General features: G+C 31.1%; 1 protein-coding gene across 1 annotated transcript in view; it reads right to left on the bottom strand.

The window, feature by feature from the left end:
* Positions 1-19,570, bottom strand: part of LOC148309587 (uncharacterized) — a 61,379-nt gene that overhangs the window by 18,330 nt on the left and 23,479 nt on the right. Inside the window, exons 7-15 of the mRNA XM_088259878.1 lie at positions 19,324-19,460; positions 17,219-17,398; positions 15,727-15,865; positions 14,227-14,444; positions 11,801-11,950; positions 10,101-10,233; positions 9,258-9,382; positions 8,471-8,590; positions 7,229-7,361 (exon numbers count right to left, since the gene is read on the bottom strand). Coding sequence (XP_088116004.1) covers positions 7,229-7,361; positions 8,471-8,590; positions 9,258-9,382; positions 10,101-10,233; positions 11,801-11,950; positions 14,227-14,444; positions 15,727-15,865; positions 17,219-17,398; positions 19,324-19,460 — 1,335 coding nt within the window. The remainder of the gene's footprint in view (positions 1-7,228; positions 7,362-8,470; positions 8,591-9,257; positions 9,383-10,100; positions 10,234-11,800; positions 11,951-14,226; positions 14,445-15,726; positions 15,866-17,218; positions 17,399-19,323; positions 19,461-19,570) is intronic.

Consider the following 19,570-nt stretch of genomic DNA (forward strand, 5'->3'; position numbering starts at 1 on the left):
ATTTTTAATCTTCCAACGTAGAAAAAAAATCCTTTAACCACTCTCATTAATTCCTCTCCTTCCTTCTCCTTGCAAAATCTATGATATAAACGATACCCTTGCCCTTTTTCTCCCTTCCTCACACACACACACTCCCACTCTTTTATTGTTATTTTTTATCTCTGAATGTTTTAATAGTTATTATAACATAAATGTGGAATTGTTTAACCGGCTTTATTTTTATTAATGTAACTATTTTTAATAGATTTATATTATCCACTGACACTTCGTGATGGAATTGCATTTTTAATTTATTATTAGATTAAAACCAATATTTTTAGCTTTTCCACTTTTTTATTTGACCAGCGACCGGGTTTCGTCGTTACCGACATCATCAGACTGTCTGATGATGTCTGATGATGATGTCTGATGATGTCTGATGATGTCTGATGATGTCTGACCAGTCTGATGATGTCGGTAACGACGAAATCCGGTCGCTGGTCAAATAAAAAAGTGGAAAAGCTAAAAATATTGGTTTTAATCTAATAATAAAAGTAACTATTTTTGTTTATGTAATGTAATGTTTATTATTGTCAATGTAACTATTTTTCACTTCATACTTTTCCAATGTAAAACTGTACAATTCCTGAACAAAAAAAAAATAATACAAATTACTTTTTTAATCTAGGTTTTGAACCTCAGTTTTAATACTCCTGATGTCTGCTTTTCTTTCTATTTTTGGCCAAGAATGTCTACAGAATGCTTCATTGTTTTTAAAATATTTTAACCGATAAACTTTAAATAAAAATACTTCTCTTGGAAACAGCAAAAGGCACGAGACGCGACGCGATATAGTTCGTCACAAAAGATAAAAAATAATATTATTATGTACACAGCGTACGTAGTTGTGTAATTAACATACCTCTTCAGCTTTATATTATCCTGTTACTAATAACTCGACACTGGCTATAACACCCAAGATGGGTGAAAAGCCATTAAAAAGAAGAAGAAGAGAAGAAGATTATCCTGTTACTGACAAAATGTCCACATCATAACCACTTATTGAATATTTAAATTGAAATAAAATAACAATATTTTATATGTAAAGTAGAATACATATAAAATATTAAATACATATAGAATATACATTTACCTTCCCTATCCTTACTGTCCTACCTGCAGACAAGCATCTAAAAAAGACGCTTTGCGGGTTATACCTGAAAAGCATTCAGCATCTACAATACAATGATTTTATTATAATAACATCATTAAATTTATGTGGAAGTTTCCCGTGAATTACATAGACTATCCTGAAGGTGTTTAATAACTCTTTAAAAATAAATTTCAATGACAATACACTATGCAAAATTATTGTATAACAAAATGTATGAGGAATGTAAGGCTAAACAACGGATAAATGAAAAATTAAGATGATTTCCTATAGGTGGTATGGACGTGTAGAGCGAATGGATAACGAGAGAATGACTAAGAAAATATTTATGGCGAATGTGAGCAAGAGAACAGAACGAGGGCGGCCAAAAAAGACTTGCCACGATCAGATCAATCAGAACCTAAAATATGATGGTGTCAAAAGTCTGCGTAATCGGAGGGCATGATCACTGCATGTAACGATGTGAACTAGTGTAGGTATGTTAGGAAAGAAGAGTGTGGCGTTCCATCCTCTATACCTATCACTGCGGGAAAACGGCGTGATGATACTAGTAGCAGCAGTAGTATTAATATCTTTGAATTTATGAAACTTCTCGTGAATTGCGTAGACTACTCTTAAGGCATTTAGCAACTCTTGCAAGACAATGATTTTAATAATACGTTTATTAAAATCATTGAATTTATGTGGAAATTCAAACAATACAATGATTTTAGTAGTATATTAATATCATTGATTTTTTTGGAAAATATTTTACAGGGGTGATTTTATTTTATTACCTAGCAAGAATTTAAAAGCGTTCAAATATAACTTTTGAATATATGTATAAGTGTAGATACATATATCTTTAGAAATTTCTTAATCCAAAGTTCCTTGAAAGTCATTTTGCGTTTTTATTTTACGAGTATATTTACGTTTAAATTCATAAAATGTATTTGTCACTATTTAAACGTAAACATCACATACTTCGTAAATAATATTTGTTTTATAATAGTTTACACACGTGATTTGATACGTAATAACGGACCTTAACAGTTTACAAAACCTTCATAAATAAATTCATTAACGTCTTAAAGTCTTATTTTACTGAAACATTTTACACAACGAAAGACCAGGAATATATTTGTTGCATTTTATTTATATTATCTTTTGCAATATAAAAATTAAAATACAGAATTTATCAATGTAAACACAACTAGTTTGGAGAATTTTAATTAAATTAAACACTTGAATAATCCACTGAATTAAGTTTTATTTTTATTTACGACTAGTTTCGAAAACGACAATTGTTTTCATCTGCTGGTACAAATTAAAACTAACAAATAAAAATATATTCAGGTGTATAAAGAAGTTAATAAATATAGGTAGGGGGGTTAAGAAACAACATTTTTTGTAAAAGGAAACATTGATAATAATGGTGACGTATTTTGAAACAGTATATTATTATTATTATTACACACTGTTACAAATAAAGGTCAAGTCATGAATAATTTATAAAATTTAGAAATACATAAAAATTTTAATTCAGTTAAAACAATAATTAATAATTTACTACTTCAAAATACGTCACCATTATTATCCATGTTTCCTTTTACAAAAAATGTTGTTCCTTAACCCCCCTACCTATATTTATTAACCTATATATTCTTTATAACCTATATATACTTGTTAGTTTTATATTTGTATCAGAAGATGAAAACAATCGTTTTCGAAACTAGTCGTAAATAAAAATAAAACTCAATTCAGTGGATTATTCAAGTGTTTAATTTAATTAAAATAATCATGTCATTCCACAAAGTTAATGCCGAATCAATAAATAATATAATTTGGAGAACATCTGTGGTTTTTAGAACTGTTTTTGAGTTTATTAATGTAAACTAGTTGTGTTTGCATTAATAAACTCCAAAAAGTGGTCTTATCCAAAAAAATATAAACTAAGATATGTCTTATCAAGATTTTTAAAGTCTCAACAAAGCTCAAGAAGATGGATATAGGAATATGGAAATTTACAGGGCTTACGTAGCCGACATTCGTTGGCTAATTTTTATATATCGTGTGACTTTCGCTCATGGTTTACAACAGCATTACTATTCTTATCAATAGTTAAAATATTATATTATTTATTTATTCGGCATTAACTTTGTGGAATGACATGATTATTTTAATGAAAATTAAACACTTGAATAATCCACTTAATTGAGTTTTATTTTTATTTACGACTAGTTTCGAAAACGACAATTGTTTTCATCTTCTGGTACAAATTAAAACTAATAGTTAGTAATATTAGTTTTAATTTGTACCAGAAGGTGAAAACAATTGTCGTTTTCGAAACTAGTCGTAAATAAAAATAAAACTCAATTAAGTGGATTATCCAAGTATTTAATTTTTATTGAAATAGTTAAAATATTGTTTTTCATTGTAGAATTCCATTATTTACATGGATGACTTTTTATTTGGATTAGACTTTAGTTAATTTTTAATGAGTAATAATATTCTCTATCTATCTATATAAATAAAATAAATAAAATTAGAGCCTAGCTCATAGCGGATATCGTGCTTCTTGACAGTTCCCATCACTTAGCATTTTTAATGTTTTCACTTCCATTGTTGTTCCATAGATTTTGAATATTCTGACTTCATGACTTCACAGATAAAAATTGGTTTGTCTATTTTTTTATTATTTCTTTTTACCAAAGTGAGCCACACCAATGAGTTGTGAAGTAAAGCTTATTTATTATTAAAATACGTAAAATTTAAGGAATTTCAATAATTGATTTAAACATATTTCATGGGAGTAATACATAGTTACAAAATTGATGTTTTTCAGTAAGGTTTCTTTAAAATATTTACACAAAAATATGCATAAACATATAAAATTCAATAAAACATGTTTTGGTTTTCAATATAAATTTATTCTAAAAATACAGTTTATTTTTAGTATTTTATTGAACTTATAAAATAAATAACTAACATAATATAATTCATATTTGAGGCGCTAACGTTGAGATTAACCATTTTAAAAATCACCACATATATTTCTTATTATAACTTTTATCTCTCTGTTTCGAAATCGGTCAGCATTATAATAACGTGAGATTGTATGTAGTGATTTTTAAACAAAACTGTTGTGTGATAACTTTGATATTCATGTCTTTAATAATTGAGTTTGTACTTCTGTATCCTTATTCTTCATTTCTGAAATAAATAAATACACATCTTTATTTTACGTGATATTATTTACGCCGTAAAACAAAACTAATTATCGAAAATCAAAAGCAATCATCCATCCACCATGCCATAACGTATCAAACCGAATTGTTTAAATATATGTATATCATTCATAAGTTAACGGATTATGGTAAAATACACATATTGAAAAATAATACGTGGTGATGCCTCTTTAAAAAAAAATGCCGAATCCCGAATGCATACGTTTCAGATTAAATTAATGGTAATAACAGCACACATAAAGGCTGTTCTTAAAAATTGGTGCCATCTTAGATATGACATTTAATCGGGAGAGCGACGACTTCAACAGTTGCATGTGAGATGAAAACATTTATTCTGTTTACATTTCTCATGGGCAATGTGAGCATTTGTCTTGTGCGCAGTTATGAGATGTGAGCATTTGTCTTGTGCGCAGTTATGAGATGTGAGCATTTGTCTGTGCGCAGTTGCGAGATGTGAGCATTTGTCTTGTGCGCAGTGGCGAGATGTGAGCATTTGTCTTGTGCGCAGTTGCGAGATGTGAGCATTTGTCTTGTGCGCAGTGGCGAGATGTGAGCATTTGTCCTGTACGTAGTTGCCATGTAAGACGTAAACAATTGTCTTGTGCGCAGTTGATACGTAAAATTTAAGTATTTTTCCTATGCGCATTTGCCATATGAGATGAAGTTTTGTGTACCATGCATAGTCGTTTGTGAAATGAGAGTATTTGTGTTGTCCGCAATTGTCTTGTGTGAAATGTGAGCATCTATCTTGCGCACAGTTGACAAGTAAAATGTGAGTATTTGTCCAGTGCGCTCTTGCTATGTGAGATGTGAGCATTTGTCTAATGAGATGTGAGCATTTGTCTTGTGAGACGTTAGCATTTGTTTTATAAGATGTTAGTATTTGTCCTATACGCGGTTGCCATGAAAGATGCAAGTATTTGTCGTGTGCGCGGTTGTCTTGTGAAATGTGAACATTTGTGTTGTGCGCAATTATCTTGTCAGATGTGAGCATTTGTCTTGTGAGATGTTAGCATTTGTCTTGTGCGCAGTTGTCATATAAAATGTGAGCAATTGTCCTGTGTGCTGTTGAAATGGTAAATGTGAACATTTGTGTTGTGCACAATATCCTGTGCCTGAAATTATCCAGAGCATTGGTCTGTATGTTCCCGATAGTTACCTAAGACAGCGTCGGCATAGATTGTTTCACATTCCTATACACAGGACCAACCTGCCGATGGTTATGCCTGTAGGAAGAGCTACCGCTATGTTGAACAATATCACATTGGATATTGATCTGTTCCATGTGTCCGAAGGAGTTTTCCGAAGCGGGATTCTTCTACACCTTTAAGTCTTATTGCTTACTTTTAATATATACGCCTTGAATATTGTTTTTTATGTATATATATATTTTTTTTATTGAATAAATTGAATAAATTGAAATTGAATAGTCTTGTTAGATGTGAGCACTTGTCTTGTAAGATCTTAGCGTTTGTCTTATGCGCATTTGTCGAGCATTTGTCCTATGCGCTGTTACTATGTGAGATGTGAACGTTTGTGCGCAGTTTCCATATAAGATGTAAGCATTTGTCCTGTGCGCTGTTGCCATGAGAGATGTGAGCATTTGTTTTGTGTACAGTCATAGAATCACGGTAAAAATGCTTTGAGAAATGTACTTCACATTTTGCTATCTGTTGATAATGACACATTTATTGTACCTCCCATGGTGAGAGAAAACACACATGTTGGTGCTGATAACTCTGTTAGCAAACAAGCTCACTTCCAGCCTTGTGAATTACTGAAGCAACTAGAAGCCATAAACTATAAATAGTTTATTCTTGCATTAGTGTTGCATAAACACGTAAGTGATATTTATTCGAAGAACTTCATAACCCTTGCAGATATTGACTTTAACTACTTTTAGGTATCTTTTACGTCACGTTTCGTATTTGTAGATGTATTCAAGGTAGTCACATTTTGAAGCGCATGGCAACTTTATATTTTCAAACATATTTCGTTCAACATAAGCTTTCGAATGATAGAGTACATTTCTGAAATTGATTAGAAAAAAATGGACCAGTAATTATTGTTCTAATTTTTAGTCTGATTAGTAATAATATTCTAACCAAACTAACATACCATTTTATAAAAGCCGAAAATTCAATATCTTCAATTGCCGAAAAAAAACATACAAACTGAAATTGATTAGAAAAAAATGTACCAGTAATTATTTTTCTATTTTTTAGTCTGATTAGTAATAATATTCTAACGAAACTAACATACCATTTTATAAAAGCCGAAAATTCCATTTCTTCAATTGCCGAAAAAAAACATACAAACATATCATCGCTTTCAAAGCTTCTCTTAATGTAACTATCAATTTTAAAAAAATTAGAGATTAAAAAATTAATAGGAATATGTTTTTCTACACAATGGGTATTACCAGTACCCATGACACAGCAAATAGAAGTACCTACTTACAAACTTCAAATAAAGTTTTATTGATTGTATTTTTTATTACTTCTTTAAAATAGACAGGCGCCTTTGCGTAGTTGCTAAAAGTTGATAAAAGCTGAACTGCGAAACTGGCGTCTGGGGTTTGATTTTCGCCTCTTGCACACTGAATACTAGAAAGATTTATTTTCAATTGATCTGTGTGACTATGTAATGTATCTTTCACATCAACCTTCCATATGCTTACTATCGTACTTGCAGATAAACCTCTTAAAGTACGGGCTTTGCGGGTTATTCCTTTTATTTAAAAAAAGGTTTTCTTTAAAAAGATTTTATAAAATCCAATAACATGTCCTCATAGCAGACTTAGACAAACTTTTAATATTTTGAACGTAAAAAAACGAAGTTATTTTATTACCAATATCTTCCTGTTGAGGAGGTTCATTCCAGGGCTGTATATCACTTGTTCCAAATAGTAAGTAAATTAAGTTACACCCGTTCATGATGGCACAAATCATTATAAATACTATCCTCCACTGCGTTATATCACTCTGAAAATAAATACAAAATTGTTATGATGTTTAAAAGTTATGATGTGCTTCTTGCCGATAGCAGAGAAGATCTGCGGGAGCTGGTGTCAATGGTGTATAATGTGTGCAAGGAAAGTGATATAGCAATTTGCTTATAAATTTTTACAAATCCAAAATCATGGCTTTTGAAACAGATGAATCAGAAGTAGATCTGGATGTAAAATAGTAATAAAAAGGGAATATTGGAACAGGTAAATGATTTCGTATATTTGGGAAGTACATATGTTTTCTAGGGATGGAAAGATTAATCGTGATATAGAAAGGATCTCATGCTGGGAACAGAGTGAATGGTACACTGTATTCAGTTATACCAAATAAAAACTTGTCAGGAAAAGTATTATACATAACGTAGTCCTGTTTCCAACCCTAATGTGTGAAACTGAAGCTTGGAGTTCGCCAAAAAAGGACTGAATGCAGCCAAAATGCTATCACTTAGACGCATAAAGAACGAATGCAAGGGTGTGATAAGCATTATCGATAAAATTATGAAAAGTATAAAGAGATGGTTTGGGCATTTGAATTGAATGAGTAAAGAAATAATAGTACAACAAATTTGAGGACAAGTGTAGTTGGAAACAGAAGTAGAGAAAATTCAAGTAAAATACTTGAAAGTGTTGAGGTCAGGTGTTAGAATAATTGGTGGGTGTATATGAGGAGAATTTTAATAAAATTAAACACTTGAGTAATCCACTTAATTGAGTTTTATTTTTATTTACGACTAGTTTCGAAAACGACAATTGTTTTCATCTTCTGGTACAAATTACATTAATTAATTTGTACCAGAAGATGAAAACAGTTGTCGTTTTCGAAACTAGTCGTAAATAAAAATAAAACTCAATTAAGTGGATTATTCAAGTGTTTAATTTTATTAAAATTATCATGTCATTCCACAAAGTTAATGCCGAATCAATAAATAATGTATGAGGAGACGCATGTATGTGAAAGATGCAAAAATGAAACGAGAAGTGATGTTATGTTCTTATTTTTTATTGTATTTTATTTAATGCATATGAACCTTGAAGCTTGAACACCTCCCCTTAAGGTTAAGAATAAAGTTAAATTATACTTACAGGATCTGTGAGAATATATCCCACAGATAACGGAGCTAAACACCCTATCGCGTTGGCTGCAGAGTTTGTAATTCCCATCAGAGATCCTGCAAAATTTGGCGCCAGATCTACGTGGTTCAACTAAACATAAAACATAAAATATATAAATACCCGTTTAAACTCATTTTTATAGCATTTAGTATATTTGATGGATCACTAGATTCTTATCCCGATAATTATATTAGAATATTTAAATTCTTATAATAATTTATTATTGATATCGCAACAGAGATGAGGTAGTAACAGAAGTAGTTTCATACCTCGGATTAGTTTTAGAACTCGTACCTAGAGATGTCACCTATGTTTAAACTGAATGAGTGAGACAAGCAATATAAACAATGCAAGCCCAATATATTGTTACTATTATTTTTTAAATCGTTATTTATTACATTAATTTATTAAAAGAATGGGTACTTTAAAACGATGTAAAACTGATAAGTGATATTTTGATTCATTGATCTCCATATTCATTATACCTATTAATGTTTAAAGTATAACCATCAATATTTAAACTTATGTAGCTAAACTATTAAGTAGCATTACACAAAAGAAGAAAAAAAATAGAGAAAAAAATTCAAATCGAATGAGTTTGAAAGATAAAAATGTAAAATGATTTTATTTATTTGGATTTATTTTTTCATTTTTTTTAACAAGCTGTTCAATGAACAATCCCACTTGGAAAAGAAATATAAAAATAATAAAAATATAGTTAAATATATACGCTGTAATGTATTTATTTGTATTTTACCAAGGATCCAATGTTGAGAGCAGCACAACATCCTGAAGCGATGGTCAAAATAACTATTGAAAGCGCCACTTGGTCCACTGGTATGTATGACATAATTATGATTCCGAACCCTAACCCACCACAAGCTGGAAAGGTAGAATAATAAAATAAAATAAATATTACAACATTTAGAGTGTGTCCAAATTCTTGTTCACAAAATCTGGATTGTCTCCAATTACAGGAGTTATTTTCATATAATTTTTTGACGATTCATCAAAGATAAAGAAGAATATGGAAGTCTGGGCATTTACGGGGCTGACGACTGTCATAGGCTGGTTTAAGTGATCATTTTACACACGTGTAACATTCACCAATTCTACCCATTTTTGACAACCACACTACTCAAATTCTTGGAAGTTCTATATATATAAACCAATTTAGAAACCTAGTTCTTGAATCACTAGAACTTCACTAGAGACATCTATTGGTGAGATGTAAAGAAGCTTCTTACTAAGCAGAAACTCTTATATTAGTATGTGAGGTCCGAATCCTGGATTATAATCACACATATGAGAAACGCCAGAAAATACCATTTTCATTTTTATTATTTATGCTAATAAATGTTTAATTTTTTATACGTATATTTGTATGTGTAATCAAACGTAGAAATTCGTCCATTATGTCGTATTTTCTTTCCTTTAATTTTATCCAGACTGAGGCACAGAAGTGCGTTTTGCCAGTTATTTCTAGTTTCTAATAAATAAAGGTAAGGATTAGCATAAGCTACTTTTTTATTTATGGAATACAAACAATAATTATTTATTTTGATATCGTTGATAAGAAAAACAAAACTAAAGTACTTACAAATTATATTTGCTGCCTTTCTTGTATTTGTAATAGTCATTATCTTTTTATTAATCACCAAATCAGACAAATAGCTGAGGAAGAAACTCATGAAGAACATGGCGATGTAGGGAAGACTGGAATAAATCCCGCTCTGAAAATATATTTTTATATTATTGGATTGAAAACTAAGTCATTGGGGATTTAACTCTCAGATATTTCTTGTATTTTAATGTATATTTACATATTTGAATATATAAGATCTTTTAAAGATGTTATTAATAAGTCTTTTAGGAAACATTCAGCAGTAATGTTGCATTGATCTGCTAAATAGTGAGAGTGAGCTTTAATATGGAAAACCAAAGCAAAGTCGTGCATCAGAAGCTAAAAAAAAGTTTTGTGCTGTGTAAGGTAATGGAGCCTTAATAAAAGGGCAGTATCAGAAATGGTTAGCCAAATTTCGTTCGCGCGATTTTTCATTTAAAAACGAGAAAAGCTCTGGACGATCAGTTGGACTCTAAGATCACCAAATAAAGGCCTAAATTGATACTGATTACTGATTCCGTAAGGAGTTAATAGAAAATCTAAACGTATCGCATACATGCAATTCATACCACCTTAAACATATTGATAATCAAAAAATGCTGGATATATGGATACCTCATAAATAAAAAGATCAAAACTTGACAAGGCCCATTAGCCTTTGTGATATGTTAAAGCAAATGACCCATTTTTGAAACAGATGTTAACTGGAAATGAAAAGAGGGTCGTTTACGACAATATTGTACAAAAAAGATCCTAAAATGAGTAAGGGGACTTGCACAAACAACTTCCAAGTTAGAATTATGAATATATATGTATCATTTGATGTCAGGGTCCGGGTTTGATTTTAATCAGGATCTTGACATGACACTGCAGACTGAGGAAGCACGTGTAAAAAATTGGACTGCATGAAATTGGAACAAAATCGGACCCCAGTCTGCAGATTTTGTATGAAGGATAGTGAAACACCTATCCAAATTATCTATAATTGTGACGCACTCACTCGCAACCGAAGTCACATCCTTGGAGGACCACTCTGAGAAGGTGAAGCTTCTACCACTAAGACAGGTCGTGAGGCACATGACTCATGTAGCTTTTGAGAGTGAGCTTTGACACAGAGGGAAGTCGACCTAATATGGTCGCAGTGCCATAAAGGACGCATGATCCCTTAACCCAAGGGTTCCCAATCTTTTTCAGCCCGCGGCGCACTTACAAGTTTAGTATTTTGTCACGGCGCCCTACTTTAGTAAGCTATTTGGAATAGATAATGTGACCATAAACATATGTATATATATATTATAGTCGAAAGAAATGGGTACCTACAAGAATAGAAGTTGGGTAGAAAGATGCTAGCTCTCAAAATAGAAATTATTGCTTTATAGGTACCCGAGAATATTTGTGGTTTCGGATAATGACAGAGGATCAACTCACAGCGTCCCTCTTGACTTTCTACGGCGCACCAAGGCGCCGCGGCGCACACTTTGAGAACCCCTGCCTTAACCAATTATAATAAAAAATATTAAAAATGTGTCCTTTAAACCGTTCTTCCTTCATCCAATCTCCCAAATTGATCAATGCAAAACCATCTTTTTTTTACCCTATTTTTTTTCAATTCTATTTCTTTAGCCATGCTTGTTTGTACTTTTTTTATCATGTGCAGTGTTCCGATGTTGACTTACATTTTCAGAGCTGACTCCAAGAACCAGCTTGATGTAGCTAGGAGTCTCCAGCAGCATGGTCAGGTATCCCCAGTTACATCCTATGTGGGTGACCAGCAGGGCTAGGAATGGTCTTGATGTAAACAGTGCCTTCCACGGAGTTTTCATGGGCTGGATGAAAAATATGAAGTTAGTAAAACTTTCACACAGTTTTTATTAAGTTTTCATTTCTTCAACAACTTAAAAATTTTATAAATTCGTCCGCCTGCGTAGTGTAGTGGTCAGCACATTTGACTACTATGCTAGAGAGGTCCCGGGCTCAATTCTCAGGGGGAGTCAAAATAAATATGGGTGTTTTTTTCACTCTAATGTTAACTAATATTACCCTGGACTGGTACCTGAAGGGCAGAACTGATCATCTTACCTTCATATAATAATTGATCAAGTTAACAATGCATCATATTCATGCAGTGCCCTATGAACCATTGAGTGCGAATAAGGATCAGTAGTAATATAAATTCGTTACAAGAACATAATTTAAACTTAATGTTGATATTTTATCGTAGATGAAAAATAATATAGAAATCTGGGTAGTAACGGGGTTTACGACCTCTCAAAGGCTCGTTTGAGTGATCACATTATTCACGTGTAACATGCACCATTCTACCCATGATTGAAAGCCACAGTACTCAAATTTCGGAGTTTGTATTTATCCTTCAATTGACATCTTATTTCACATGCAAGTTTTCGGCACCATCTATGGTCGATTTGAGTAAAAAAAATGTTCAGAAGAGATTCTTCCCAAATAAATTCACATACAAGAAGACGAATCAAACATGATTTTCGATTTTTATTCAACTTACATTTTGACCAGTTATTTAATTTGCAATATTTTGAGTGTGTCCAAATCTTTGATCACAAATCTGGGTTTTGTTCTCTAAAGAGTAGACACACTCAAAATATTGTAAACACAATGTTACAAAATTGTTTATAACGTTACAAAAACAATGTTAACAACACTATATAATTATGGAATAGACCAATAACCTTCCAAGAGGTATTATTAAAAGTAAGTACGTATGTAATATTTATTGACCGCTAATTGACAATTTGGTATGTAAAATTAAATTCCTAAAATGATCAAACCGGCTTCATCAAGGGTAACGGGCCCTCTTAGTGCATAGTCTAGTTGCGTTTCCTGATTTTGTGAACTTCTACAAATGTCATTATTGTTCTCAAATCACTGTTCGAAAATTACTATCTGCAAAACCGAGTTCAAAGAATCAGTCAAATGAACTGAATCATCCGTAAAACTAGATCAGTAAATCTAGATCATGTTACATTTAACGTGATCTAGATTTACTGATCTAGTTTTGTTGTGCGTAATTACGCACGGTATCAAATCCAGAGTGAAGAGCAGGTGATTCCAAAGAGAAAACTTTACAAATTTTACTTTGTAATTACCACTATTTACTTTTTAAATAATAAAATTAATCGTTGATTTTTAGGGTCTATTTAGAAGGCTTTTTCAAATTAATATTCGTTACAATCACCTTGTTGGGGTATTATCAAATTAATGATGATGCCCTAAGAACGTGAAACAAATGTCACGAATTTTATTTTCATATTTAAAAAAAAAAAATATATATATATATATATATATATACATATATATATATATATATATATATATATATATATATATATATATATATATATATATATATATATATATATATATATATATATATATATGTATATATATATATATATATATATATATATATATATATATATATATATATTTATATATATATATATTTATATATATATATATATATATATATATATATATATATATATATATATATATATATATATATATATATATATATATATATATATATATATATATATATATATATATATATATATATATATATATATATATATATATATATATATAACTTTGTTGACCGTAAAATCAGTGTTTGATTTTAATATTTAAAATACAAATTATTGAGTTCTAAACAATAAATTAAATCAATAAACACCACTCTTTCTATAAATTTAATATGACACGTGTTTCGTTGCGTTTACCGTAAAAGGTGTTTAAAAATGATGCGGAATACATCGAAACACATGTCAGTAGATTTTAAGAAAAAGTGGTAGTCACCAAGTAAACTCAAATTAAAAATTGCTACATTTTATCACAAAGTGACGGCCGAATAAATCAATTAAATGAGAGAAAATGGTTATTTTTACATTTTCTTGTTAAATTAATACGATTTGCGAGTATTTAGACACACTCACAATGTTGAAAATAGCTATAAACCACCGAAATGCTTTTGCATTTTTATTATAAAATTTTTACCGAACTGGTACTTTCATCAACTCCTTAATACCTGACCAATGTAAAGAAATACCATAATGATAATCATATTCACCTTTTGGTTAGCTTTTTGTCCTAGAGATGATTCGATGAATTCTCTCTCCTCCAAGGATATCCTCGGGTGCAAGGCTGGTCTGTCGCTTCCCAACCAGAACCATAAAATACCAGTTACAAGAGCCATGGCTCCAATCACCTGGAAGGCTACTGGCCAGCCAAACCTTCCAGATAAAAAGCCAACTGTGGGCATACTGAGAATGATCCCAAACGGAGCCCCTGAAAATACACAGCATCTGATTAATCTGAAAGAGCATCCATTCTCTCGTCTTTTACTTCCTGTTTATTCCAGATTTCTGAGAGAACATCCATTTTCTCGTCTTTAGCTTCCTGTTTATACCAAATTGAAATATGATGTATTATTACATCATAACAAAAAGAGGAAAACGTCAAATTTATGAACTGTGCTGTTGATTGTAGCACAGTGTCTGTATTTAGGCTTTCACATTTTATGTATAAACTGGGTCCCTTTATTTTTACCTTTCCAAAAACAGTCGAAAAAAGTCACAGGGCAAATAAAATGCAATATTTAGTTCATCGTGAACTGAGTCTGTACCATATCCAATATTCTTTGCTTATCGTATTATCGAAAATTGCTAGAATTGAAGTAACATAAAAAAAACACCCACTTATCTAATAAATATTCAATATGTTTTTAAGTAGGTATGTTTATATTGTTACGGCATTCACTTTGTGGTAAGACGTGATAAAATTGTAAAAGAAAAACACTTGTTTCTTACCACTTGAGAAAACCCAAGTGTTCTCCTGTTACAATTTTGTTTATCTTTGGTGTAATGTATTAATTCTTATTCTGTCTTTGAAGTATCTGAACCCAGTTTTTGGACATAATAAGCTCCGCTTAAATGGCTCATATTATTCAAGAAAGTAAACTAATAAAAAATAACTTAAACCATTTAATGAAAGAATCATAGATTTCGAAACATTTTGAGCGTGTTCAAATCCTTGTTCACGGATCTGGGTTTCTTCACTTATGTGTTATTTATATTGACATTTAAACATAGATGAAGATGAATATGCAATACTGGGCTAATTATACTAGAAGTGAAAAAAGTTCACTCAACTCTACCAAGAACTCACATGTAAAAGAACGTGTCAAGTATAGGGTATGTATACAAGTTCCAAAAAATGTAATTGTGAGATTGTTGTGTAACAGTCTTACCCTTAACTTTATAGTATGATTATACTTGATAAGATTATTTATTATTAAAGTACCTAGAATTATATAGCTACAAAAAGACCTTCAGTCCATTTGATTTTCACATGAATTTAAAAATGCCCTATCAAGGCGAAACAATTGTCACAGAACTTTTGTTTTTACCTTTTACAAATTAAATAAACATTTTAGTTGACTCAAATCAGTGTTTGATTTAACTATTGAAAGTGAAAAAATTAATATTAAATGGGAAGATATACATATCTGATACTAACCAACCTAAGCTGGGAGCGGTACTATCATAAGATTTTATTTGCGAAAACTAACCTGACATTACTAGGTTAGCAAGTCGGCTCCTCTCGCTTAAGGGAGCCCATTTACTGAGGAAGATCTGAACACATGGCATCATGCAGGACTGGGTCATCCCTTGGAGAGATCTCACGGCACAAGCTGCCATCCATCCACCCTAAAAGCATTTTGTATGAATGGTGATATAAGCGAAGAATGCTAAGCTGTGATAACCATTAACGATCAAATTAATTATAGTGTGTTTAGGTAGTTTGGGCATGTGAATCGAATAAGTGATGAAAGAAGATAAAAATATGAGGCGAATGCGGTTGGTAATAGAACAAATTAATAAAGGTTTGTTGACATGGTATGAACATGTGGAACGAATCATGGAGATGGCAAAAGAAGGATGAAAGTTTACTGAATGTAGCCAAAATACGATCTCTCAGATGAATGTACGGGCAAAATGATACATGATAGATGTTTGATTGGTGGATAATTTTATCTATATTATTATAGATAAAATTATCCACCAATCAAACATCTATCATGTATCATTTTGCCCGTACATTCATCTGAGAGATCGTATTTTGGCTACATGCATTATAGATAAAATTAAGAAAGGTGATTTGAGATGGTTTAGATATGTGGAAAGTACGAGTTAGAAAATAACGGTAAAGAAAATTTTTGAGCCGAATGTAGTTGAAAATAGGAACAAAGAAAGACCGAGGAAAATTTGGCATGATGAAGCATTTTAAATACTTGAAAGTAGTTAGGTCAGGAGTCTGAATAATCGGCGGGTCTATATAAGGAAATACATGAATGTGGAACAGCACTTGCAAAGAAGCACGCTTTTCTCCATGAACAATTTTTAGTATCATGTGGGTTATAGTTTCTTTGATCAGATGGCGCTGCCATCGCGATAAAAACATGGTTTTAAAAATATGTTTTTACCTGTCACAAGTATTTATAAGACACCCACGTATTCGAATGCAATATTGTGTTAACATTTTAAAGCAATCGTTGAATTAGGATTTAAAATTTTGAACAAACAATCACATTTTTATCTATACAGATGTCTAAAGTTATGTGGATGATTTCTTATTAAAGGTTAAGAACGGAGGGTACATCATAACGAAGTAAAAACGGAGCAAGGTTACTGCAACTTCTTGCTTCGGAGGTGGGGGGAAAGGAACAACCATTATTATGAGTGCAGAGCTGAGCACACAGGACTGGTGACTCAAAAGATTTCCTGGTAACCTTCGGGATATCTATGGATGAAGAAACTGGAGCCAAGATGCAACCCACATGGGTGAAGAAAAAGCCAGAGCCATACAAAAAGTAAGTCTTATTAAAAACATCTTTGACTACTTTAGAAACTAGAGCCTATAAGACGGTTTATGCCCGATCCCCGTTGAGAACTATTTAATTTGAAATACCAAGATGCCTTTCTTATTCACTTTATGATTCGTTACACTAAATTCACAGGTTTACATACGATTATATGCATAATATGTATTTATAAGATTACCATGTGCACAATTTGAGCAAAGAGGAGTGTGGCGACTCCATTAACCATCATGGACGCAAATAAAAGCTTTTTTGCCCCAAATCTTTGCGCCAATTGACTCGCTGGGATCTGCATGATCATATAACCCCAGAAGAACGATCCAAGGACAAAGTCCTGTGTCTGCTTATTCCAGTCATATATCTGAAAATATAAATTGACAAAATCGATGTCATTTAAACATTCAAACAATGAACCTGAGTATTTATTATATCTGTGAAAAAATAACAGCTGCTAACCATGTACCAGCAACGTCGGGTTGGAATCAGATTTAGCTGACTAACTTAAGTAAGTAAAAAACTAACTCCTTTCACTGACTAGACTAGGGCGCTTCTAGATATTTGGTGGTGGTTTTCGAAATTTTTATGTATTAAGATTGGCAGTGACAGAGACAAGCTGTTGAATTTACATTCATAAATTTACATTTCAAATTTTCTTTTGATTTTCGATACTTCACAAAAAATATTTAAAACGGAACCCTTCTAGTGTATGATCAAGTATTCTAATCGTGAGATATACAGCCAGTCATCTTATTCTTCATTATTACTATTCCTGTCGCTTGAATTTTGCCTATCTTAAAAATATATTAAGCATTTTTTAATCATTGTATATGCGCAAATACTAGATAAAATTTCAACGAAAATTTGTACTAACAATCCTTCAGGGGATAAATCTGGTTTAAATGTACTTTTACAAATTTGTATGTACCCAAAATATTGAAATGTGTATAAACTGGCCAAAATTGAAAGTTTAAATACATAAAATTATACCGTTTTCTAATTTGATACCTTTTTCCAATAATAAACCGCTTAGGCTCACAGAAATATTATGAGATTCAATAATTTTTGTAAATAATAAAAATATAAATATTTAATTTTTTTATTATAATTTTAATACTTCAGGCGTCTCCTGTTATATGTTAATAATTCAAAATATCCTTTATAACTAATCAGGATTTCTATTGACATCTCAACTAATGTGGAATTCTTAGTATTTAAAAGGTTTTCGACGTGTCATGTAGGCTGGTTTAAGCGTGACTTTATACACTTACAACGTGCACCATTCTACTCATGATTAAAAACCACGCTACTCAAGTTTTGGAAATATATTATTTTTGGCATCTCATCAAAGATGAAGAAGAATATGGAAGTCTGGGCATTTACGGGGCTGACGACCGTTATAGGCTGGTTTAAGTGATCACTTTACACACGTGTAACATTCACCAATTCTACCCATTATTGACAACCACACTACTCAAATTCTTGGAAGTTCTGTATATATGAACCAATTTAGAAATCTTGTTCTTGAATCAATAGAACTTCACTAGAGACATCTATTGGTGAGATGTAAAGAAGCTTTTTACTAAGCAGAAACTCTTATACTCTTATATTCTCTATATATAACTCTTATATATAACTCTTATATTCTTATATTCTCTTATATTCTCTATAAACTCTTATATTTTATTAAGCAGAAACTCTTATATTAGTATGTGAGATTTTGGAAATATTGTACGTATCCTTTTTTACGCCTTTAAAGTGTTAAAAAAACCTTAACTTCATTAAAATAAATAGCCTATCTAACAAAATTATTGTTTTCAATATTCAAGGTCCCAAAAGTAGAATCTTTTTTCAAAAAAACTGCAAATCACCAACTTTAGAGTGAAAATTACTTAAATCTTAATAAAAGCACATCGTTGAGATATAAACATGATTTATCAATACCAAAATGAAATACCAAACAATTCCAACAGAACTTTAAATATTTTAGAACTAAGCACTTCAACAACCTTCCTACAGACATAAAAAAATTTAAGACTTTTAAATACTAAAAAAATAAATTTGATTAGTTTTATAAATGTTATTCTAAGGAAAAAATAATAAAATGTCAGTAAAAAATAAATTGTAAATTGTAAAACAAGTGTAAGTCTCTATCCAAGCATAAGAGCTCAGTATCTTTTTTGAAGATAACTGCGTTTTTATTTTAAGATTGTTGGAAATGTTTAAAAAAATAATTAAAATTGTAAAAACCATATTAAATAAATAAAAATAAAAAATAATTGCACTTACTTCAACATTTGTGATATTTGTGGATTTATCTGTCATAGCTATGATTCCGACACTGATGTTAGATCTCATGATGTAGGACACACTGACGATCAGGAACACCAAGAGACTTTGAATATGTCTATGTCCCAAACCATGACCTGCAAAGTGAGAAAATGTTGACAAATATTTTTAAAAAATTCAAACCCTTATCCGCACCCCAATGGTGCATAGGTCACAGCATTATATGAACAACATTATAAACAATTTT

Source organism: Brachycentrus maculatus, unplaced genomic scaffold (assembly GCF_059751285.1).
Source record: "Brachycentrus maculatus isolate JH-2025_06_01 unplaced genomic scaffold, ASM5975128v1 h1tg000120l, whole genome shotgun sequence".
Classification (NCBI taxonomy): Eukaryota; Metazoa; Arthropoda; class Insecta; order Trichoptera; family Brachycentridae; genus Brachycentrus; species Brachycentrus maculatus.